Source organism: Myotis yumanensis, unplaced genomic scaffold (assembly GCF_028538775.1).
Source record: "Myotis yumanensis isolate MYYU_CA2020_CCGP unplaced genomic scaffold, mMyoYum1.0.hap1 SCAF_1, whole genome shotgun sequence".
Classification (NCBI taxonomy): domain Eukaryota; kingdom Metazoa; phylum Chordata; class Mammalia; order Chiroptera; family Vespertilionidae; genus Myotis; species Myotis yumanensis.
The window spans coordinates 6,407,531-6,431,969 of record NW_027223752.1 but is presented as its reverse complement, the minus strand read 5'-3'; the positions used below and the strand labels follow the sequence as shown (position 1 = coordinate 6,431,969).

Here is a 24,439-nt window from a genome sequence, read left to right as displayed (position 1 = left end):
GAGGTGGAGCGCGCCGGCGGGCGGTGGCGTGTCCGGCCCTGCGCCGGCCCGCCCGCGCGTCCCTCTTCCCGCCGTCGGGGCAGCGCGGGGCCAATGAGGAAGCGCTCCTCTGTCAGCCGCTGCCCGTGCCGCCCCCTGCCCGCTACTTCCTGCCGGGGGTGGGGCGGAGGGTGCCCCTTCCCCAGACCTCGCGCGCCGGAGGTGGCAGCTGCAGCTGAGGCCCCTGAGCGCCCCGCGCAGTCCCCGTAGGGGCCTCTTTCTTGAAGGGGCTGCCCCATTCCCCTTCCTGGTCACCAGCCCCCGGAGGACGAGGGTGGACGGTCGGGATTTCGGGCGCCGAGCGCAGGCGGCGCGGGCGGCAGGCACGCCGAGGCGGTTTGAGTGGAGACCTGCCCCATGCGCGGAGTGACCTTGGGCAAGACGCTAACCTCTCCTGGACTTCACAGTGCCAGTTCTCAGAAAGGGAGCGTACGGCTTCCCCGCACTTAAGAATCTGGGCGAGTTAGAATGGCCGGTTTATGGTTTTCTTAAGTTTATTAAAGGTGCGTGTGGGCATTTTTTCTTACTTAGGCCACTTCTTTGGAAGGTTTTCCGCTGCAGGGCGGCATGCGAGGAGAGGGAGGCGCTTCTAGACTTTGGACCACGTGGAGGTGGGGTGTGGGTTGCGGGTGGTGGGCAGCTGCGCGTAGTCCTGGGGTGGGGGTGGGGAATGCAGACTCGCCCCTCCCTATCCCCCTGCACCCGCTCGGCCGGCGACCCCGCAGCCCATCGGAAAAACTACATGCTAGGGCACATTTTATTGTTATTATTTTGGGGGGCGGGTGGTTTGGGCAGGGAGCTCTTTCTATCCTCGCTAATGGGCGCTGCGCTCGGTTAAGTGTTTGGTACCGTCGCCCACCCGAGACCTGGGGACGAACTAAAGCCGGCATGCCCCCAAAGGCACAGGCCCCGAGGGAGGCGGCGCGCCCGGAGGCGCCCCAGCCCAGCCCCTCGCTCCGCTGAACCGCCCGAGCCGCGCCTGGGGGCGGGGTGGGGTGGGTGCAGCTCGGCTAGCCTGCCAAGCCCAGCCCCGAGCCAGGCCCCGACCCGCCCAGGCCGCCTCCTGGCCCGGACGAGAGAAACCCTGAGAAGGGAGAGCGCTGCAGCCGCGTGGCCCGCCCAGCCCAGGAGCTCAGGTCATCAAATAGACGAAGTTAGCCGCCGCCTGGGCAGAAAAGCGGGTGTCCACAGGATCATGGCCTGGCCTGGTCCCCGGGCCGCGGTCAAACCCTCCTCCCCCACCCCCCTTGTCCTCGCCGGCGGGTGACCAGACAGCTGTCTTCCCAGTCTGCCGGAGGGGGGGGGGGGGGTGTTTCAGGTCCTGCCCTGGGCCTGGGCGAGGAGCAGTGGGTTGGGGGCAGCTTTTCTGCAGGTGGCAGGAATTGGGGGGGGGGGCCGGGAACTGGGGAACCCGAGTATCTTTGGAGATCCGGCCACACCTACTTCTGGGTCAGCACGCACAAGTTCCTGTCCCACGTGGCGCACCCCATGCCCAGGTACTCCCACACTTCCCACAGACCCTGGCCTTGGAGGGGGGAGTTAAAGGGGCGAGGTGGTAGGAGCACACGGATTCGGGTGAATACTATTTCCAGAATGAGACTCAAACCAGGTCTCAGGTTCCTCCCCCGCCCACTTCCCCCCAGTATGTTCTTAACTGTCTTCTCTTAGTAGCTCTTATTTTGTCCACTTCGCTGGACAGGATATCAGGACTTACATGGAGACACTTTTTTTGGAAGTTTGACCCCAGTCCCCCAATAAAATAAAAAGTAAAAACAACCAAGCTCTTTTCCAGGGAGAGGAAGCAATTGACCATCACCCCAAGTCGCGGGGCCCACCCCAACTCTCCAAGAACTTTCCGTGGGTGTGGGTGCGTGCCCGTGAGGACTGGCCTTGATTCAACTTCCACACACACTGCACCCTCCCCCCCCCCCTTCTCAGGGGGTCCTGCTCCCTGGAGGGGAGGAGGGACAAGAGGATTTTAAAATTTTATTAAAAAATATCCTGCCCATCGTCCCCCCCCTCCCCGCTTTGCGCTCCCAGTGCAAGGGGAGGAGGGTCCTGACCAAACAAGCCGTTTGCACGTGTGGCCGGCCTGGACTGTGGGTGTGCACGAGAGAGAGAGAGAGAGAGAGAGAGAGAGAGAGAGAGAGAGAGAGAGAATGGTGTGCTTTCTTGTTCTCTTACAGGGTACAATGTTAAAAAGCCACCGCTAGTCGCCCCCAGTGCTCCGACTCTCTGGGTCTTTTTGTCTCTCTAGTGCAGATTAAACGTCACGTCCGCACTTGAACTTGAATTTTATCCCATTGTACAGAGGCAGCCCCAGCCATAGAGAGACCGAGAGCTCCCAGAGAACCCGGACTCCGCCATCTTCACGTTGCAATCTATAGCTCCCAGTCCGCGCCCGCACCGACCCAGGCGCACTGGGCGAGCCGCCCCGAAGCCCAGCTCCCCCCGGGCCCGCGGCGCCAGGGGAGCGCCGGGGAGCGCTCGCGGGGACCCGGCAGCCTCTCGGCCGGCGCCAGCCAGCCAGGTGAACTGGGAAGGAGCCGCTCCCGGAGTCCCCCCTGAACCTCGGAAGGGTCAGTCTCCGAGAAAAAACCAGGCAGCCCGCAGAAAATCCAGAAACAACCGAACCCGGGCAGTTTTGCATTGCTTTGGGATTTTTGAGGGGGCGGGGTGAGGGGGGTAGCGACAAGTCCCCAAGTTTTCTTTCCTTTTTTTTTCTTTTTCTTCTTCTTTTTTTTTTATTTGTTTGCATTTTTTTTCTTCCCCCCTCTCCTGGTAGAAGTGCGCTTTCCACCTACCAGACCCTGAAAGAAAAAGTGTCAGGAGCCGGTGCAAAATCCGGTTTAAGTCCAAGAAGACATCTGAAGTCCAGGAGGCCAAGCAGTTGGAAGAAGTGCAAAGGATTTTCTTTTTCTTCTAAAGAATATATTTTTAAGGAAACCAGCCAGTCCCCGGCAAGCAACAGCAGATTTTTTTTTTTTTTTTGCCTCTTTCTCCTATCGAGGTTTTTCTTCTCTTTTTCTTTTTGCAAACAAAACAAAAAACAGCATAGAAGAAAGAGCAAAATAAAGAGGAAGAGGAGGAAGAGAGGGCAAGAGAGGAAGGGGGCAAAAACCAAAACACCAACCCGGGCAGAGGAGGAGGCGCGGCGGCGGCGGCAGCGGCGGCGGCAGCGGCAGCGGCGACGGCGGCAGCAGCAGCTCAGACCCCCTCCCCGGCTCCCCTCATCAGAGCAGCTCTCCGGGCGATGCCAGAATAGATGCCGGGGCAATGTCCCGCCGCAAACAGGGCAACCCGCAGCACTTGTCCCAGAGGGAGCTCATCACCCGTAAGTGTCTGCGGCGTGCGCGCGAGGGGCCGGAGGATGGGGCTCCGGGCGCCCGGGGCTGGGGACGCCGAGCCGGGTGCAGCCGGGCCGGGCGCCCAGGCGGCCCGCGAGCTCGCAGAGGCAGCGGCGTCGGCCCGGAGCGTGGTGGGGGGCGGGGGTCCATAGGAAAGTTTCTTTGCAGCCCGGGGAGCCGGGGCGCTGCGCAGTCAGACGCGCCCCGGGCTCTGGGGCCTGCGTAGCGGGTGCTGGGCCGGGGAGGGGGCGCGCAGGCTGGAGGAGGTGTGTGTGTGTGCGCGCGGAGCCGGGCTGGACGCTCGCCCCTCCGAGCGGCGTGTGTGGCGGCGGCGGCGCTGGTGGCGGGGTTTGGAAAGGAGGGGGAGGGGGCTAGGGGAGAGGAGGGGGAGGGGGAGCTGGGAAGTGGGGAAAAGTTGGCGAGCGCGTGGGTCCGCGCTGACGGCGCGGGCGGAGGAGAGCGGGGTGCGCTCTGGACTGGGGGAGACGCGGGTCGGTCGGCGGCCGCCGGCTCCGAGGCCCGGGTCGCTGCACCCAGCCCGGCAGGGCTCCGGCCACGCTGGTCTTCGGATTCCGAAGCCGCCGTTCTCACCCCTCCTCTCGCTATTTGCAAAAGAATCCAGCTGCGCGGCTGTTTGCCGGCTCCTGCACCCCCACCCCTATCTCCCCACCTCCGCAGTCTCCTGGGATGATCTTCTCTTCTTTCCCCCACTCCCAAAAAAAGGTGGGGGTGGGGGCGATTGAGGGGGGGGGGGTTGATGAAAAATCCCCGCCACGGGGTGGTGGTGGTGGTGGTGGGGGGGGGGCAAAGATTGTCAGCTAGGAGTGGGAAGCGAGGGATGTGCTTGTAAATTAGTAGTAAAAAAAAAAAAAAGAGAGAGAGAGAAAGAGAAAGAAAAAAAAGAAGAAAAGGAGACCTATCAATCTCTTACCCATCCTTCTATCCAGCATCTTTCATCTTCTCTATCTAAATAAACAAGGCAGGTCGCAGGGGGAAGCCATGGGCTGAAATCCTGTGGATTTCAAGCCAATGGCGCGGCGGACAGAGTCAGGCAGCGGGCAGAGCGGCGGCAGCTCCCAGCGCCCAGTTGGGCTCATTGGGAGAAGGAGAAGGCGGGCGCGAGCGGGCCAGGTGCCGGCTTTGCCGCGGAGCTCGCCCCGGGTGCCCGCGCAGTTGCACGGGGAAGGTCGGCTGCAGCGCTCCCGGCCCGGCCGGCCGCTGCTTCGCGGCGCGGGAACGTTCTCCTGCGGTCCTTTCTCTTGCGGTGCCCGGGTCGCCGTTGATATATGTATATATATATATTTAAAATTATATTGCAATAGAAATAAAACATCCTCTGGGTGCCATCGAGACCGAGGGCAGGTTGTGTTCCTGAAATCCTCCGGGCGCCTCGCTCCTCGGGCTGCCCGCGTGGAGCTGGAGACGACTGCGCGCCCAGTCGCCGCCGCGGCCGCGGAGGACTGGCTGCAGGGCAGCGGAGAGCCGAATATTTATGTTATATTTTAAAAAATTTAAATAAATAAATAAATAAATATATATAAAGGGGTTCTCCCTCCCCTGAATACCCAGCATAGGAGCCATCTGCTCGGAGCAGTTGCTGCTGCCGTCGCTCCTTTGTTACAGCAGATACCTTAGTAAGAATTTGTGGATTCTTATTTTTTTTTTGGGGGGGTGGAAGGTAATAGGTATCAATGTGGGGTTCGCCTTGGGAGAGGGGTGCCTTTGGAGGGAAGGACGAGGACGTCTCTTTTATTTTGCACCATTCTAACCTGAAAGAGGACTTCCCGGTTGCATTTAAAACAAAATGTTTTGCAACCAGATTTGAGCCTGGCTTGACCCAGATCCTCCTTTTTGCCAGTTGACATTGTGCCCTTTACGGATAATCAATTGCTTCTCACCCTGACCCCCCACCTTTAGACAGATAGTGGAGTGGTGGTTAGAATGTCTGTACTTGCAGATGCCTAATCTCTCCAGGAGGCAAGTTGCCCCACACAGCTTCTGAATAATGGCAAGAGTTGTTTTTGAGGAGGGGAAAGTTGGGGTGGGGGGTCTGGGAAAGGGGGAGTCGTGGGGGTGCATTGCTAAGCTAGCAGCTTCAAAAAAGCAGCCGGGCGTGTTTGCAGTTGTGTGTCAGGGGGAAGAAGCAGGTAGGTTTGCTTGGCTTTTGCTGGCTCCCTTTCTGGCATTCCTGGGCTTTGGGGAGAAAGCCTGGACCAGGAGGACGGAAGGCAGCTGGGTGAGGGGGCCCAGGGGTGCCTGGTGCGACATCCTTCCATGTTTCATTTGTTCTGAGTCTCTCTTAGCCTTGCTCAGAGCGGTGCTGAGGAAAGCCAGCTAGGGAGCCATGGCAGGGAGGGAAAAGGAGGAGGGAGGTGGGGACGAGGTGGCGAGAGGGCAAAGGGTATCCCGCCTGCCTCTCAGGGCACAGGGCGTCCAAAGCATGTGCAGGGGTTTAAGCGGGGAGAGTGGCCCAACCAGTTTGCAGACAAGGCTATTTATTATCCACAAGCAGCTGGCTTTTCTGTCTGTCCTGTGTCACCGGGAGGTGGGAGTCCAGGCTGGGGAAAGGCCAGAACTGGGTGCAGTTTAGGCTGCACCGGTCTGTGCCTGTGTCCCTCCACGATGCTGGGGGCATGGCCGGGAGGTGCGCTGGAGCCCTGGCCAGCAAAATGGGTGCTGTCACAGCCCCCACCTGGAGTTCACATTTTAGATTTTAAATGTGAAAGGAACCACTTACAGCGTGGTACAGCTTCGGTTGGGGGGGCAGCCGGCCGGCCTGGGGAGCAGCAGCCGTGGGTTCTTCAGGGATGATGCAGCCTAGGAAGAACTGATGGTCTGGGAAACACCGAGAGCACAGAAAGAGCCTGGATAACCTTGGGGTGTGTGTGGGGGGGGGGGGGGGGGGAATCGAAGGGCTCCATGATGAGCTGGTTACATTTGCAGACAGGACCCGGGAGAAGCGGAGGGAGGTATGAGGAGTGCGGGAGACAGCTGGGGATGAAAACCTGGGCTTCTGGTTTGTTTCAAAATGTTTGACCCAGATGGAGATGGCTTTTCAAACCCGAGGACAGACACAGCGATTAATCTAAAAACAAACGCAAAACAACGCAGTGACAATAGTGAAGAGGGTTCCAGAAACAGCGCCGGGGTGAGCAGGCCGAGGAAGGGCCTTGAGCCTGTGGTGCCACCCAGGGTGAGAGGCAGGGCACGAGCACCCGTCCATGAGGAGTTGAGGTTTCCCAAGAAACTGAGATGCCCGCGGTGCATCACATCACCCCAGGAAAGGGGCGATCTCAACAGCCCACCAACAGGTTTCTGTGGGAGATGAGCCATTTTCCACGAGAATTCATGATTTTGTGAAACAACTAGAGACCCAAGATTTGACTCCGAAGTTCGGCCGTGTGAGTTCCACGGGTGCCTTGGCATTAGGCGTTGCTGTAGCTGTCTGTGTGGAAGGTGGTGGTGCTTACCGGGATCGTAACCCTCCAGGGTATGGTCGTACATCTCCAGTTGTCCGCCGGTCTTTCAAAATTGGGCCTCTGATCAATATCATAAGCTATAGGCCCTTCTTTTTTTTCGGGGGGGGGGGGTAGCTGGTAGGGGGAGTGAAGTCTCTCTCCCTTCTGCACAGAAGGAAACCCCATATCATTAGAAGTGTGATATAAGTCAGCTGCTCTGATTCCACGGGAGAATAAAATGTGTTCGTCAAAGGTGTGATGCCGGGCTGATTTTATTCATTTGTAATTCACACCTGAGCGAAAACAGCCGTGAGCATATTTTAACAATCCCTAATATTTTTAAAGGTTTTCTCCCCCCCCCCCCGAATATTATGTACAGATGCCTATTTCTTTTTCTTTTTGGAGGGAAAGAAATCGCTATCTGCCTGTGCTCTGGCCTTGGTGATTTTTGTCTGGCCTTCAAAATATTTCATAACAGAAAACGAGTCATTTCTCAACTGCTGGAGTGAATGCAGTTCGCTCTGGTGAACCCGGCCTCAGGAACAGGGAGGGAAGCTGAGGGCCGAGGGGTGGACGAGAGGCTCTGCTGACCACTGTGCAATGGCCAGCTGCGGATGCCTTTGACAATAATTAGCATAATGTCTCCGCGAGATGGAGCAGGCCAAACGGCCCCTTTACACAGAGATATCCGTTTCCGACTGTGGAGTGCACCGGTTTCCAGCGTCTTATCAGAGCGGGGCTCTTGGCACGGCCTTTTCGCTGAGAACACGGCTTGCACCAGCCGTCCCCTTTCCCTTTTCATCTCCCTTCTCCATCGCTTTGCGATCTCTGGTGCTTGTTGTGATAAAAGACTTTCCAAAATAAACTTTCAGTTGCATTGGCTTCTGGTGGATGGATGACAAGCCTGAGGCGCCGAGACGCTCGTGGCGCCACTAGGCAGCTAGGGGGCGCTCGGCGCCCGTGTCATGTCTGGGCGCCTTGGCTACAATGGCGAGGAATGGGCTTCCTTAGGCGGCTCGGGGCCCTTTACGTGGCTGCAAAAATGCCTTAAGTGTGAAGTTGTAATATTGATTTTCCTGCAGAGATTTGGGCCGGGCAGAATGAGAGTATAAGTTTGAGAAATCTATTTCCAAGCGATCAGCATTGATTTACAAGCCCTCCCTTGGCAGGTGGGGGCAATTTTATTTTCTTTCTTTTTTTTTTTTTTAAAAACAAACAGACTGGTCTGTGGTCTTGACTTTTCTGAGAATCCCCCTCGGCTCCGAGGCATGCCTGACGCGGGGGGAGGGGGGTCTGGGAGGAGTGTGCATCACGCTGTCCCTTCCTAGGCTGCAGGTCACAGAGGCGGGGGTCAGCTGAGAACCACTACTTTGGGGAGTCGTGTACCTAAAACGGCTTGATGAGTGGAAGTCCTTTTAGCTCAGGTTTTATAACACTTGGACTCTCAATTCCATTCGTTAGGTTCTGTTCCCACTGTCCTAAGGGACAGGGCATCATTCCCCAAAGAAATAAAATGCCAACTCAAATAACGAGTGAAACTTTGTTCGGAAGGAGGGTATGCTTGCTAGACCCCACGTTGCGAACCCCTTTCACCCCAAACGGGGCTCGCAATGGATGGCTTTTAAAGGGACCATGTCTCCCTTCATGTGCGGTCTGGTGCTGGGGAATGTGTGTGCGTGTGTGTGTGTGTGTGTGTGTGCTTTTGATCACAGCATTTCTGCATCTATGATGGCTTCGTCTTCAAGTTGAAGAAATCTGGAGGCAGCACAGTTCACCCCGAGTCTTGTGCCTGAGTTCAGTATCTGGGCAGAAGAGGTTGGCCTGCGACAGGAAAGTGTGCTTTATGCGAACCTGAAAGAGAAATAAATTAGGTCAGACAAAAGCCGAGCGCTGTCATCAGCCGGAGGAGCCTTCCCTCTTCCGCGCAGAGGGCCGGCAATTTATCTGATGATTTCTCTACTTCGTTTAATGTTTGAGTCGAGCCGGTGGTAAGCATAGCGCAGCAGCGGGCTTATCTGACAACTCAGACATGAAGCGGCCCCGTCACCTGGCCGCCTGGGGCTGGGCAGTGGCCTCTGGCCTGCAGAAACCGTTAAAAACATTCGCTGTAGAAATCCCCAATCCTGTGCCTTGGAACTTGGGGGTGTTTCACAAGCTGTAACTCAGTACAGACCACAGATATGGCAAAGCTTGAAAAAAAAAATATGTGTCTATGGGGGAGGGTGAAGATGAGGTTCTTGACTTTTGGGGACTGTCTCCTGCGGCTCCTGCGGCTCCAGGAAGGCTCCCCTTGGCTGCCCGGTTGGGTCCTGCCTTTAGCTGAAACTCTCCAAGGACTTGGCCGCTCGGTTGAATGCGGTGCCACATTTGGGAGGACAAGGGAGAAGAAATACGCTTTGGGGACGCTGCCCTGTGCCACACGGTCAAGTTATTGCTGCCACTGAGCAGGCTCCTCTGGAGGGGGTGTGAGCTGGAGGGACGCTGCCATGTTTTTTTAATGGGGTGAGGGCACAGGAGAATGCCGGCGATGCGTCTGTGTCACCCAGCTGCTCCGGGAATGGCTTTGTCACTCCGGAGCATTCTTTAATGTAACGACGATCGGGTCTGGAGTCCCGTGTGTCCTGTGTCTGCCCCCGCCCCGTGCTCCCCACTCCCACAAACCTCTCCTTCCCAGGGAGCCAAGCGTCGTTGAGATCTGCCCCCGTTCTCCCCTCCCCGAGACAAGCTGCGTGTGGACTGCCTCCCCCGAGCAGTGGTTTTCCCAAGGCGAGGATGGGAAGTGCCGAGACCAGGCTATCTGGAGGCACATGAAAGCCGGGGGACACACTTCGTGCGCAGGAGCCGGCGATGGGGGTGGGGGTGGGGGTGGGGGGACAGCATCGTTCTTTTACTGGCAAAAGTGACACCAGATCGGAGGCTTGATTAATGGTGCTACCTTCACGGGGACTTTTCGTCCGGCATTTTGACATATGCAGGTCTTTTGTGTAGTTGGTGAAATTCAAGATATTCATGCCTTTTTAAAATTTCTTTTTCCTTTTTTTCTGAAGCAGCCGATAATCTGCTTGGGTGTTGGGTTAGGGAGGCGGCGCTATTTTACTCTCATGAAAGCCCAGATCACACAAAATTAAGTGACTTAAAAGTTTAAAAAAAAAATTCTCTGTTTTACATAACTTTTTTATGACCCCCTTCCACTGAACTGCTGAAATACAAATACATTTGTTCATGTTCTAATGAGTTCTCCACTAAAACAACACAGGGGAAAAAAAAAACCAACACAAAACCCACGGCAGAAAGTTGAATGCCAATGTTATTGTGACTCACGTGGGCTTCAGAAATGGAGGTGCTGCTCAGGGAAAAGATGGGGTGGCTTGTCAGTGTCGACCTTGGACATGAAGGTGTGGAAAGCAGCCTGTGCCTGCGATTTTGGGGTCTCCCTCGGAAGGCCCTCCGGCTGCCGGCGGCTTGCAGCCCCTGTCCTGGGTGGGGGGCCCCTCTTTCTCCTGCTTAGCACCTTTGGGAGAGCGTAGCATTCAGTGCAGCAAACCTCGTCATTTGGCTGCAAACAATGCTTTTCTATCGCATCCTGGTGAGCCCTGCTGTGGCTCTGAAGATGTAGGGCATTTGCAGTTTTACAGGATCTTCTGAACGTGGTTAGGAGGATTTCTGTACATTGCGGTACGTCTTTCTTTTTTTTTTTTTTTAAATTAAACTGACTTTTATTTATGAAAACGTAGGTCACTCCATTCTTTGGTATCATGGACTGGGCTTTTTTTCAGAAACCTTGTAGTCATGGACAGGATCTGTGAGAATACCTGGACGCTGTTTTCCTTATTCCTGTGGTCCTCTTTCTGCTTTTGGATGTGTGAGACCGGCCTCACGCCTCTGGGGGTTCACGGGAGAGCTGCGTGTGGTGGGGGGAGGGGAAAGGTCGGACTAAGTCTGTAGAGCAAGGGAGGGTATTTCCGGGAGCTGTTTTGGATACGCTGAAGTGTCCTGGCACCAGGCGGGGGTGTGCAGGGCTCCTCCCCACCTCCTCGCACTAGCCCATCTGGACCTGCCCCCTGGCTGTGTGGCTGAGGCTCTTCCTGCACCCCAAACCTCTTGGATGAGGACTCCCGACTTCCGGAATGCAGGCCAGGCCCAGGCCTTCCCCGTCCCCCTCAGCCAGACCCCTGGTCATTTTCCTGGAAGGGAAAGCCACATGGCAGATCAGGCTGTGTCCTGACAGCCTCCTCTCCGTCTTCTGCCCGGATGTCAGAATTTTGAAAATTTCCTTTTGAGATGCTGTTGGTGTGGAGCAGACAGGGTCTCATAGGGGTGGGGGTGGGGGGTCCCAGTGTGCACTGGTCTGGTCCCTCCAGTAATTTGAGGGCAGTAGGGAGGGGGCCCCTTTGGGGAGGTCTCAGGGAGGCCCAGGGCCTGGGCCACCTGCTCTGCCACACCTGGAACAGGCGCTGCCTCAGGCTTCTCTGCAAGAGGGCGGGTGGTCAGCAGAGAGAGTCCGTCAGGGTGACCTGCCCTGCTGGGGCCCGGCCGCTGTGCCCTCCCAGGGTCCAGCAACAGCCCCAAGCCCGGCTGGCTGCAGGAATTCGGTGGGGAAATGCACTGGGACCTGGATGGCGACCCTCGGATCTGTCCTCACCCTTCGTGGCCCCGGGAGGACAGTCCTCCTAACGTGTGACTGGCCAGGCCGGTCTCCCCGCTGCCAGCCGGCCCTCTGCCCTGTGTTGGGGGAACTTCATCGAGCCTCTTGCTGCGCCTTAAAGCGTCATCCAGTCACAGATCATGTTCTTCACCAAGAATGGATTCCTCCCCTCTCCCATCCCCTGCTCCCCCCTCCCCGCCTCGCCGAGGTTGTTATTTTCTCTTGGATCCAATAAATTAAAAATTGATGGCAGCTCAGAATGTGTTGTGCTCCGCGGAGTGCGCGTGGCGGTTGGTTTCCGCGTGGTCGCCGGGAGTCCGGGCCCCTCCCTGGAGGTTCCCGGGAGGGACAGAAGCGACCCCTCCGCAGATATTCGCAAGCGGGCGCGGGCCTCAGGGAGCAGGTTGGAGCCTCCAGTCGGGTGCCGGGTGCCGAGCTGGCTGGGTGGATGCTGCACGGTCCTTGTAAACACCGGTCCCAGCAGGGTGGTGGTGGTGACGTGGGTGGCACACGATTTTAAGATCCTTGCACCCCTCCCCCCACATCCTTCCCTGTCCGCCCCCCCCATTCCTGAGACAGTAATTCTGTGTATGTTCCTCCCGGATTGTGGCTTAGCCATGGAAGGCAGAGGGTTGGGTTTGAATCACTGCAGGGTGAGGGGCACGCAGCCCAGTGCTGCCTGTGCAGAGGTGCTCCTGGGACCGCAGGCGCCCGCCTCTCCCTCTCCGGCTGGAATTCCTGGGAGGGCAGGTGCAGGGGCAGTTGTTAGAGACCCACCCGGTGGGCGGGACCCAGGGGATCCTGCGTGGGGCGGATCACCGGCCAGGTAAGGCCCGGCTAAGCCCGAGCAGCCGCTGGGGGCCTGTAGGCGGCCTGGCTGGGCCCGAGTTAACCGTGCCTTTCCCTTTCCGTCTGCTGCCCAAATTCCTTCGCAGCCCAGCTGAGGCGCGGGAGAGTTTGTCTTAGGATCAAGTGCTTCCCCCGTGCACTTAATGTCCATTATTATTTGTGAATCCTGGCTTCATTGCTTCTAAATGCATTCACCAGCTGGGAGGAGGCCCTGCCTTGTAAATAAAATGTGGTTTTGTTGTAAAAGAGGATGAACGTGCTGTGTGTGTGTCTGTAAATATGTACTGTTTGGCCGTGCACTTTAGGATTTAACCTTTCGGGACCCACCCCAGGCCAACGTGTGCCTTTGGGACAGCGCCCTGGGCATCCATCCCTCTCTCTTAACGAATCAGACAGTGTAGCAATCTCTCTACCTTATTCGGCCCACAACAGCGAGAGCAGCAGTGTTTTCCAGGGCTGCCCGACTCGGGGAGCTTCCCAGCACAGCCCACAGTCCCCCGGAGGGCACACCTCTGCTTTCACGGGGGCCCAGGTGGGCCCAGCAAAGCAGGGGGCTGGTCTGCAGGGCCCGGGTATTCAAAAAGTTGCCTTGGTTTGACGGTGTCTTTTATCTTTCCTGGTGCTTTCTCGTCTCTGGGTGGCAGTTGGGACCGTTCTGCCTGCCAGGCACAGGCTGGTTCTCTGAGGCGGTGCCCAGCTGTGCGGCTGGGCGCCCGTGGGACAGAGGAAGCAGGGTTCCGAGGGGCCAGGCACGGCCCCACTCGGCCCTTCTCTAAGCCTGGCCAGGTGCCTCTCTCTCCTTTTATTTCTCCCATCAGTGATGCAGTTCTGAGAAGGGACGCACACATGCGCTCCGCACACCCAGCTTGGTATCCGCCTGCCAGCGGAAATGAAACCACAGCCTGATGTTGGGGTGTCTCCCAGGCCTTGGGTGTGAAGTTTTAAGGCCCAGGAGGCCGTCTTGGTCTGCCCGCTCTGACCCAAACATTCAGCAGTTTGGGGGTGCCATTGCCACGGTCCTGGGAAGTGTCTCCTGCAGCAGGCCCCACGCCCCAGGAGGCGGGGAGAGGGAACCCCATTGTCGGGCGGGGTGAATGCCCTCTTCACTTGGAGTTTTACTTTCAACACTGGAAGTGGGGGGAGGGAGGCTTTCTGGTGGGTGTTTCCTGGCCTCCTGGCCTCCCTTGGAGGCACTGAGCTGGACCCTGGGTCAGGAGGTGGGCATGGGTTCAGAGCTGTCTGTGGCTCGCCAGTGGGCCCGGCTGCCCGGCTGTCTGTGGCTGTGAGGGGACTGGAGGCGGAACCTTGAACTACCGTGCAGCGAATGGAGTGGGAGACTTTCAAACTCAGTGACCAGGGCTGGCGGGGCTGGCGCAGGAGGAAGGGGAAGGTAGAGAGACCGCTCAGTCCAGGAAGGCTTACAGATGTTACCAAAAAAAAAAAAGTCGGGGGCGGGGGAGGACAAGGAAGACAGAACTGGTACACAGACGGGAGGGAGAGGGAAGCATGCTTGCAAACAGCGCATGCGACCCTTGCTAATTTTTAAATGAACCCGTGTTTCTTTCGAATTACAACAGGATTTGAAATTACGTAGCTCCCCCCCCCCCCCCCCCCCCCCCCCCCCCCAGCAGAGAGAGCGAGCGAGAGAGAGAGAGCCGTGTGCTTCCTAGAACTGCACAGGGGAGCCAGGGACCAGGCTGAAAAAGTTCATGAAAGCAAAGCACACAGCAAGGAAGGGAAACCAGAGGTGACATGGACAGCAGGAGGCCCCGCCTGGCCCCCTGGCGATGCTGGGGAACGCGCACCGGCCTCCTTCGTCCTTGCTCACTGTTAGCACATGGCCTGAGTGACAGGCCGGCGCGCCCGCCCGCCTGGGCAGGCCCTCTCGCCAGGGGACAGGGGCCGCCCGCCCTGCCCACCACGAACTCACCCGTTTCATTGGCATTCTCAATTTCATTTTGTCCTTTTTTCCCTCTTTCAGATCATTTCCTTTGTGCCTCTCTCTCTTTGAACAAAACAATATTTTGACACCCTCCTCCCATGTATTAGAGTCCTTCTCTAGACATGGCGCAGAGTCTGCCCTGATATTTCTAAAGAGCTGTTTTCACAGCCCTCTCCTTTGGCTCTGAAATTATGTATATGTAATTGGTAATTAAAGGTGTGAGCTTTTCAATACAAACAGTATTGCTCAATGTTAGATCATTAAAGGGAAAAGAGGCTCCGAATAATTACCTTTTTCCGTCCTGACGAACGGTTCGAGGGAACCCAGCCCCCCCCCCCCCCCCCCGGAACCGCATGGGGTGGGAGGGTGGCGATTCCATTTTCACTGGAGCAAGGCATCTTTTCATCAAACCAATTGGTAAATTAATTACGTAGCATTGTCTTCCAGCTCCTTTCCAAGTCACCTCCCTTTTCTTCTCAAAGCGTAATGAATGGTTTCTGGGGCGGCGTTGTGAAAGGTGCCTCTCGTACCTTCCAGGGTCTTTCTGTTGGAGGGAAGCAGGCGCAGGTTTAAGATGTCCTCATCTGCGGGGTGTTTCTGTGGGGCCACGTTTCGAATGCGTGTCTACTTTCAGTTCATGGAAGGCTCAGTCTGCTTTCCTAGAACCCCAGGCGGGGTCTCAGACGCCCATCTCCCTTCTCAGCGGGACCTACTCGAGGACCCACACACTCATGTTTCATACGTGTTCCGTGCCGTGTTCCGACGACCGTGGACTCAGTCCTGCACGCGGACGCGCACAGGCCCCGAAAGAAGCCTGTGTTCAGAAAACACAGAGCAGTGATTTATGTATAGGATGAGAGATGCCACAGGATTTTTCCCTGAAATTATCTGTTCTTTGGCTCGGGCCCGCCAATAACTTCACAGCCACGGAATGTGTTTTCTCCCTTCTCTTCCTTCCCTCTGTGCTCCTGCGGTTTTCCCGATCCTTTTCAAACAGCTCACAGCTTAACATGTACCTGCCCCCCCACCCCCCGGTGTCCCACCTCTGAGGACCCCAACACTCGTGCCATCTTCCCGACCACTGCCATTTGCTCTCAAAAATCTCCACCTCGAATTCACTCAGACCCGGAGGGAGGGCGCAGCTCCCTGTCCATGTCCCTGATTTATGACACCTTTTCTGCTGCCCAGTCTCCCAGTGTCCCCCGAGGGGGTTGCCGCTTTCTGAGGTATTTATTGGTTTCAAAATATTTGTGTCCTATGCCCCTTACACACACACACACAAAATACGGAAGTGTATCGGCTGCTAAAGAAATGGGAAAATGTACGAAACCCATTGAAAGTGTGGTTTGTCATCTGCCCAGAAATGCCTCTGGAATCCGAAGGATTTTTCCCCCTTTTCTTTTTCTGGGAGCGAGAGTGACCCCAACAGGCACATGGACGGGACAGGGGCGGCTGGTGAGTGCTGGGAAACCTACCGAGCGATGGCCTGACACGTGCTGGTTGCTGGGGACAGCCTGCTGCCCCTCGGCCGCCGCCCCGCAGGGCCCCTTCCCTTCCCGGCCCCCGCTCTTCCTTTTGATATTTCTCTTGGAACCGACACTCACTTGTTGCTGGGCACGCGGGCCTGGGCCTCCGACGGCCGCCTGCGTTTCTGTTTTCTCGTCTGGTGTGCAGCCAGGTCTCAGGTAGAGGAATGCAAGTCGGACTCGCATGAATGGGGAAGCCATGAATGAAAGGTGGAGGCCAGGGGGGCGGCAGGGAGAGCCCCTGCCGGGCCAGAGGGCTCTGGCTCCTGGCTCTCAGCCTTGGCTGCCCATCGGCATCACCTGGGAGCTTCAACCACAGCCACCACCGGGTGTTTGGCTCCCAGGGTCCTTGGCCTGGGCGTGGAAGGTTTTCCAAGATCCCCGGGTGACTCTCAGATGTTGCAAATTTCGAGGGACATGTGCCCCATCTGGGATGGCTGAATGGCTTGTGAAACCAGCATGTGTGTTCGGACGCTGTGGGGTGGGGGTGGGGGTTGGCAGAGAATCCACCAGGAAGCAGTAAGGTCAGCCCTGCTTAAGCCACCAGCTCAGGGAGCCATGCCGTTGCTCCCGGATCCTCAGTTTGCCCATCGGCCGCCCACCTTGGGGGTGGTGTACCCCTGTCTCCAGGAGTTCGGGGGAGGACCTGGCGAGCTCTGGCGTCCCGCAGCGGAGGGGGCCTGCCTGCAGGTGGGGACGGGTTGGAATGCAGGCTGGGTGCTTGTGACTGCCTAAGCCCATCTCTGTCTTCTCTGCCCCCCTCTCCTCTCTCTCTGCAGCGGAGGCTGACCATGTGGAGGCTGCCATCCTTGAAGAAGACGAGGGTCTGGACATAGAGGAGCCCAGCGGCCTGGGGCTGTTGGTGGGTGGCCCCGACCCTGACCTGCTCACCTGTGGACAGTGTCAGATGAATTTCCCCCTGGGGGACATCCTGGTTTTTATAGAGCACAAGAAGAAGCAGTGTGGTGGCAGCCTGGGCACCTGCTATGACAAAGGCCTGGACAAGGGCAGCCCGCCGCCCTCCTCACGCTCCGAGCTCAGGAAAGTGTCCGAGCCGGTGGAGATCGGGATACAAGTGACCCCCGATGAAGACGACCACCTGCTCTCGCCCACGAAAGGCATTTGCCCCAAGCAGGAGAACATGGCAGGTATGGCACGTCGCGCTCGCCCGGCCGCCGCACCAGCCACCCCCCGTGTCCCACGCCCACCTTCACCCCTGGCTGTGTCGGGTGTCGGTGCCGGGATGGCCTGGGAGCTGCCCAGGATGGCCTCCGGGCCACCCGCTGGGCTTGCCCTTTCCAAAGGCCCCCCGTCCAGGTGACCCTCAGGAGGAGACGGGCCCAGGGTTCAGGGCGGCCCGACTGGCTGATGGTTGCTTTGCTTTGGACAAGGGGGCACGGCACAGGTATGGCCTCGTGTACAGGTGGCCAGGAGTGCGGAACGGGAGCCTGGCAGTCTGGCTGGGCCTCACGGTGCGGTGGTGCATAGCTCCGTCTCTGGCTTTGGAGCCCTAGTCTTGGGTTGGAGTCTGTGCTTCACAACTCGGCCTGATCCGTGTCCGCATCTGTGAAATGGCGCCTGTGACACCTCTTTCCTAGGGTTGTTGTGAGCTGGGGGGGCTGCATGGGGGCGGTCCCTGGAGGGCACTTAGGAATGGGGTCGCTCCTTTTCTCCCCCTCCTCTCTCTGGCCTCCGTTTCCCATTTGTGCAAAGAGGCTCCTTCCGCCACTGCTTTGTCCCCGTGGGTAGGTCTGGGAAGGGCTTGTGGGCACTTGCTGGAGCACTGTGCCCCTCGGGGAGGTTGGGCATGCCCTTTGGTCCGCCGACTGAGCTGGCCACCTGGACCACTGGTTCTTTCCGCCTGAGCAACAGGTATGGGGCTTGTGGTCTCCGGCCAGTCTGCTCATCATGTGGTTTTGCATGAGTCCCTCTCTCCAGGCCCTGGCCGTGGCCTGCCAGATCCTCTTCCATGGGGCCCAGGCTCTGTGCAAACCAGAGTGCTTGCTCTGGTTCATCCTTCTGAGCCCAGGAGACCCCGGGAACAAAGCGGGGCTCTGGCCAGCCCGTGTCCCCGAGAGCGGCAGCCTGTCCCACAGCCATATGGCATCAGGTTCGGTGCAGATGAGGGTTCGAATCCTGATGGTTGGCTTTGGACAAGTCGCTCCTGGGCCCCTGCCTCAGTTTCCCCACCGGTCAGCAGGAGTGATGACACTGGCAAGCCTGCATGAGGATTACACGAGCAGCGGCTCCGTGACTGCTTTGCCGGTGGAATTTTTCTTTGGGGCGGTCCCCTCTGTGCTGCTGTGTGCAAGTAGGTGTGGGTGGCCGGCTGGGAAAATGTGCGGATCCGTCTCCACCGTGTTTTGGTCATGGAAGCTAGTGGGGAGGTTGGAGGGACTGAGGCTTTGGTGCCCCTTGGAGGGTGAGCCAGGTAAGCCCACAGGTGAGATGGATGGGTGTGTGTGCAGAGATCCCCCCCCGCCACCAGGAGGCAGTGGGTACGGTAATACAGCGAGCCCAGCTTCTCTGGAGCAGCCGTGTGATTGTGGGCCTCACTTTGTCCATCTGTAAAATGGGATCAGTGAGCTAGCTCTCTCTTGCAGGGAGACTGTGGTGGTCTGCGCTGGGGACACTGGCCTGTGGGCCTTGCCTTCGGGTGTGTGTCCCAGCAGGAGAGCTCCCACGCTCCTACGGCACCAAGGGCGCTGAGGAAAATGTCCCAGGCCACGGTCACGGAGACCCTAGCTTTCGAGTTCCGTGCAGATCTGAGTGGTGCGTCCTGTGCTAAGTCTGAGAACAGTGCCGGGTCCCTTTGTCTGTACTGCTGAGGTCCCCACCCTTTCTTTTCTCAATCGGATGCGTGAAGATTGTTCTCCCCAGCGGTACAAGCACCTGGCATCGGTGCCCACCGATCCCCCGGGGGGCTCCCCAGGGGACCGGCTTCCTGCTTTTCCCAGAAGCCCTCTGAGTCCGCATTTCAGGTGGCAGGTGTTTTCCAGGGAGAGGCTGCCGACCACGGAGGGTATGTGTGTTTCAGAAAGCGACTAAATATGATTTCATAAAAGGCCACACTAATCTCCAAGGCGCTGTGTCTCCCTCCCCTACACCCTCCCCTCCTTTGGTTGTAGGTGGTAATACAGCAGCAGTCTCCAGTGTTTCTGCTTTATGGGACCAAAGGTATTCTCGGCCTTTTCTGTTCAGCAACAGGACGAATGGCTTTCTCCATTCCTGAAGAAACGTGTGAAACAATCCCTTAGAACGCTAAAGAGATGGGTCTGTTCAGAGCATTTAAAGTGGTATTTTAATCAAGGGCACAAAACAGCCTCCGTGCCCTGCCAGCCGGAGACGGCCGTCCGTTCGACAGCCCGCCTCGCTCTTCTCTCTCTTGTCCCTCCTTTTCTCCTTTTCCCTTCCTACTTTGGCACCAAACTTCTTTTTTTATTATTATTATTATTTAATAAAAAGGGAAGATTAGAGAATAAAACTTCAGGGCCTCAAATGTATAAAGTAATTTAATATGGTGGGAGCATTAATTATTTTAGCGTAATTGAATTCTGAGGACTGCAGCGGTTGCATTTCTGTCGACAAGCACTGTTTATTATTTCTCTGTGTAGATTAACAGTAAAGGAAACACAGATAACTTTCAGTTATTTATTGTAAAATAAATGTGTCAATTCATGTGTAAAGCAAGCTGCTCAGAGATAATTGAGCCTTTAGATTTTAAGAGGGGAGCCAGGAGCCACAGGCGCTGCTCCCCCCGCCCCCAGGCTCCCGGAACCCCGCCCAGCTGCTGCCCATGCCCCTGGCTCCGCTGGCCGTGCCCAGGCCTCTCCGGTGGCTGTTCATTCTTGGGGCCTCGCCTCTGGCTTGGTGTCCGAGGTGAGGTGCTCGCGGTGGCCAGGAGCGTGGTGACTTTCCTGGGGGGCAGTCTGCGTGTTGTCCCCCTTGCTGCCAGGTGCTTCCGGAAGCTGTGATCCAGAAATGGATGGGCAGGGCTGGCTTGTCACTATTCGGGGTCCCTTCCACTCCTGTGGGCATCCCCAGTGAGAACTACGTTGGGATTCTGTCAGTCATCGTACCAGGGCAGGACTTGGGATCACCCTTTCTTGGACAGTAATCCTGGGGATGGGTAGGAAAGGATTCGTTACTCTTCCTTTTTATTATTATTATTTTTTTTAATGGTAGAGAAATAGGCGAATGGCAGGAGGAAGTTTCTGAAGCTTTGTCTCTTGAGGGCATTCATTCATTCAAACATCCATCCATCCGTTCATTCATTCAGCAACTGAGCGCCTACTGCCCTTCCCCGCGGTGGTGGAGTCCTAGGGGTCCGGAGCGTGTGGGAGGATGGCCGTCAGGGCTGCTGCTCTCTCCCGCGTGGGGAACGTGGCCAGAGTGCGGGCGGTTAAGTCCCTGCCCTTGATGTGTGGAGCTACCGGCCCAGGCCCTGCTCCCTGAGCGTCCACTCTGGGCGAGGAGATCCGTGGTGCGTGTGTCCCATCTGGGGACAGAGGTGAAGCTGGTCACGGTAAGGACCTTGGCTTAGAGGTCCGAGTCGGAGGAAGGCATCTGATGCTGGTACCCCGCCAGCCGATGGAGTTCTTCCCTTTCTTAAGATCCCTTCCTGCAGCCTCTCCCTGCCTCTCTGAGGTTTCTGATGGAGCTCTGGGTGCATCTGTCAAGGGGAGATGAGACCCTGGGAGGGGCCAGCAGGAGGTTCCAGGGTTTGCACAGAGCAGGGGTCCCTGAGCCGCTGTCCGGGGTGGGCGTTTCGAGGAGGGGTGAGGAGAAAGGGAGCTTAAGGGGCTGTGGGGCTTGTGGCCTGCTGCCTGGAAAAGCACCCAGGCCAGCTGTGTGCCACCCGGCTGCCTGCCGGCCTCGCTAAGCTGCAGTGCCCGCATCTGGGGACATACCTGACAGTAATGGTGACTCTCAGTGACATGTGCTACACATGTGAGCACCCTCCCCTTGCCCCGCCCCATCATTTCCTGGGGTTCTTAGAATCCCGCCATCAGAAACAACTTCAGCACCACTGTGGTGCTGTCCTATGTGTCCCCACCCTGCCCGCCCCCGTCCTGGTCACACTGCTGTCCTGGGGCGAGGCGCTCATGGTGTGCCGCCCTGGGAGGGTCTCGGGGGTCGAAGGAGCCAGGGCTCGCTTGGGCATTGGCTGGACCCAGGAAAGTCAAGTCACTTTTCTGGGCCTCAGTTTCCACGTCTGCACCTACTTCCCAGCACACGTCCAGCTGGCGGTAGACGACGGAAAAGGGGAGGCTTTGAAAAAGCCACGCTCGGGAGGGCGTGGACCCTGCTTGGTGCACGAGGTGTTTGCTCTCCTCAGTGGACGTCTTGGATGTGTACCGTGGCTCTCTCAGCCATGTCCTCGCGATCCCTCCTTAGAATTCCCACCTCACAGCCCCGGGAGGGGAGGCTCTTGATCACAGGTAACGGGTTCTAGCGTGCTCTCCCCTCTTCCACAACCAAACGAAGCTGTAACGGGAGGAATGAGCCGTCAGCTGTCACTCAGAGCTTTGCCTTTTGCCTTCTCTTCCTCCTCCCCCCAGACCCCAAATGTCAGGTTTCTGGAGACAGGCAGGAGACTGGCAGCGGGTGACAGGAGGTGGCAGGTCCCCCTGGGCTGGAGGTTGCAGGCAGTTCCCCGCCCGCCCACAAGTCTTCCCCCGGAACCCCGAAGGCCAGGGTGGGCCTGGGCGGAGGGCGGTGCAGGCAGCAGGCAGGGCGCGGACAGGGGGTTCGGTTTGGAGTCCCGGTGACCCATTGCAGGACAAAATGCACTGGGGAAAAAGGGCGCCTCATCAGCTGGAGGATTTTCATGCCGCTCTGAGACTTCGTTTCAGACTTTTAAAAATAAATAAAATAAGCGCGGGGGAAAAAAAATTAGCTTGGCCGGTAGCAGAGACGAAATAACTTGCTTGTGCTGGAAACTCGAGATAAACTCACTTGCAGGTTGTCTTGAAAAACTTGCATTTGATATATTTCGAGTTGTTATTTTCCCCTCCAAATTAAGATTGGTTAAATCCATGTGTGTTGTGGCATGGATTATCTTTTTCTATTATTAAATCGTGACAGCTAATTATTAGCTCTGTCTACACCAAGGAAGAGGGGAGTGCTCTGTCAGAGGGACGTGGCCTGGGCTCAGGCTGCAATGCTGACTGCCCCCTCTGCCCCACCCCGCCCCCCCTACCCCCCGAGCTTGGGCAGGGTTGGTGGGTGGAGGGGAGGAGGGGGCCTGCCTGGTAACCCACACTAGGCTAGATGCTTTTCTTGGGTAGAAATAGTTAGCAACACTGAAACAGATACCTGTAACCCCACTTTGAAATTAGACATTCCTAACCCTACTTTAAACTGGGGTTCAGAGAGGTTAAGGGACTTGCCCAAGGTCACACAGCAAAGTGGAATCAGACTTGGGTCAGCCTGGCTTCCTGGCATCACACAGGGATGGAAGCTTTTAGGGGGAGGTCGGCAGAGCCATTGGAGGCAGGCACTACCTCTAGACCCCATCCAAGGTGCTCCTGGTAGCTGGTCCCAGGCGTGATCCTTGCCCATACGGCCAGGAGCCCTCAGGCTCCCCAGAGACCCTGGCCCACACACAGTCTGCGTACTTCCTGGTGAAGGCTTTGCAGAGGTGGGGGCAGAAAGAAGAGCAGTAGAATGTGAATTCAGGCAGCCCTGGGCTGGGGTTCTGGTTTTGCCAGTGACTGGTCTGATCTTCAGCTCTCCGAGTCTCCGTTGCCTGTAAAATGGAGATCACCCTTCTTACCTTTCAGACTTCTCGTCGGTGTGATTTAGACAGTTGATGCAAATACTCGGTCCCCGTGATCGTCAGTTGTTAATGATACTGAGTCACCAGTGGGATGCAAAGCAGGGTTCTGGCCTGCTGACCCGCCCGGAAGGACCTCATTACCACCCCTCCCGTTCTTCCCTGCGGGGAGACTTGTTTGAGCTTGTGTCCCTGGTCCTGGCAGGGCTGAGTCCAGACCCCAGGGTTGTTGAGTCAGGACAGGTGGCCTTTTGCCACACCAGGCTGCCCAGCCCTGTGGCTCGAGACCAAGCATTTCTTCGCCTTGCCGAGCTCCGGTTTCCTCACCGGGAGCCGGAGCGAGGGATTGCTGTCTGGCTGGCCTCCCCGGGAGGCGGTGCACCCGCTGTGTGGCCTGTGCAAACAGCGTCAGCAGCCTCAGAATGTGACTGTCCACCGAGCTGTTGTGGGAAACTTTACTGAATGAAAACGAAGACAAAAGTACTGGTCAGCTACGGGGCCATTTTTTTCTTTTGAAGTTTGGGGCCTTCGGATCTGTGATTTAGGTCGGTGGCTCCCACTCCGGGTCAGGAAAGAGGGAGGGAGGAGGCAGGAGGAGGAGCCTGGGCTCCGGTGGCCGGAACATAACCGACAGCCTAGTTACTGTTATTATTATTAGGGTTTTTATTTGACAGTAAATAGTTAGCAGTTGACTTAAGTTTTTTATTAGGCATTTGACAGCTTTTTTTTTTTCCTTTGCTAATTTTCATGCCTGACGAATGCATACTCACCAGCTCTAGACTCCGCTAGGAGCGGGCTCCATGCAGCAAGCCCTAGAAATAAGGCAGCCCGGTTGTCAGCCCTGCGCCCTTGGGTTCATCTTTTCACGGAGGAGACAGAAAGACTGAGTGGCTCATATTAGGATTTTTAATGGAGCACATGCTTTTAGAGCTTCCGGTGAGCCAGTCACTGTTTGGAGGGCTTGACAAATCTTAGTCAACTTAATCCTCCTAACAACTCAACGGGTAGGTGCAAGTGTCAGCCCCACTTTGCAGAATTGAAAACTGAAGCACAGAGATGTTAAGCCACTTGCCCAAGGTCACACAGCCGGTGGAACAGGGGCTCAGGGTGTAAACTCTCCAGTCACGCTCTGCTCGGTGGTGAGGCGGTGCTGCCCTGGTCATATTTCACCTTACGTTCCCACCCTCTCTCCGCCCCAGAGAGGTGGTAAATCAGATATGACTGTCATTTTAGAGACGAGGAAACCGAGTCACAGGGAGGGGAAGCCCTTGCACCATCACCCTGTGAGTAAGCCCAGAACCCAGGCTCCGGACTTCTGGCTGACGACCTTCACGGAGCAGCACTGGGTGGTCGCTGGGTCACCTCCAGTTCCGTCACTGTCCCTGCCACAGGCTCCCTCTGCTCCCAGCCAGGCTGTGGGTGGCTTCCAGTCCGTGGGTGACGTGCCATGATGGGACCTGGGGGCTAGCGTGGGTTGAAAGAGCCAGGACCGTGGCCTCCACCTGTCCTCCACGCGTCTGTGGGTTTCGTGTCGACGCCGTTTGTGCAAAGTCCATCTTGTTAGGAGCTGACTCCTGCGGGAGTGTGGGATGCGTGGGGTGGGGTGCGGGGAGGGCAGGCAACCTGGACTCCTAGGCTGGGGAAGGTGTCCTTGCTCTGGCTGACATGCTGTGACCTTGAACAGACCCGCCCCCTCCCTGGGCCCCAGCTTCCTGAGCTGAAGGGTGAGAAGGTATTACCCGTGGTTTCCAACAGCTGTGAGGGCCTGGCGGGAGGGTGGGGCCTTCCATCCCAGCTTCTCACCTAGGTCCCCTCCCCACCCAGAGGCCCCGCCCCACCCCCTCTCCTCACTTGT

The 24,439-nt window shown here is 57.3% G+C and overlaps 1 protein-coding gene across 4 annotated transcripts in view; it reads left to right on the top strand.

Moving 5' to 3' along the window:
* Positions 1-2,357: 2,357 nt before the first annotated feature.
* BCL11B (BCL11 transcription factor B) overlaps positions 2,358-24,439 on the top strand; it is a 92,089-nt gene continuing 70,007 nt past the window's right edge. For 2 of the 4 annotated variants that reach the window (XM_070412835.1, XM_070412825.1), the window contains exons 1-2: positions 2,358-3,373; positions 16,586-16,954. In XM_070412835.1, coding sequence (XP_070268936.1) covers positions 3,316-3,373; positions 16,586-16,954 — 427 coding nt within the window. In that variant the 5' untranslated portion in view covers positions 2,358-3,315. The remainder of the gene's footprint in view (positions 3,374-16,585; positions 16,955-24,439) is intronic. The other 2 variants (XM_070412854.1, XM_070412845.1) reach the window with 1 other exon arrangement.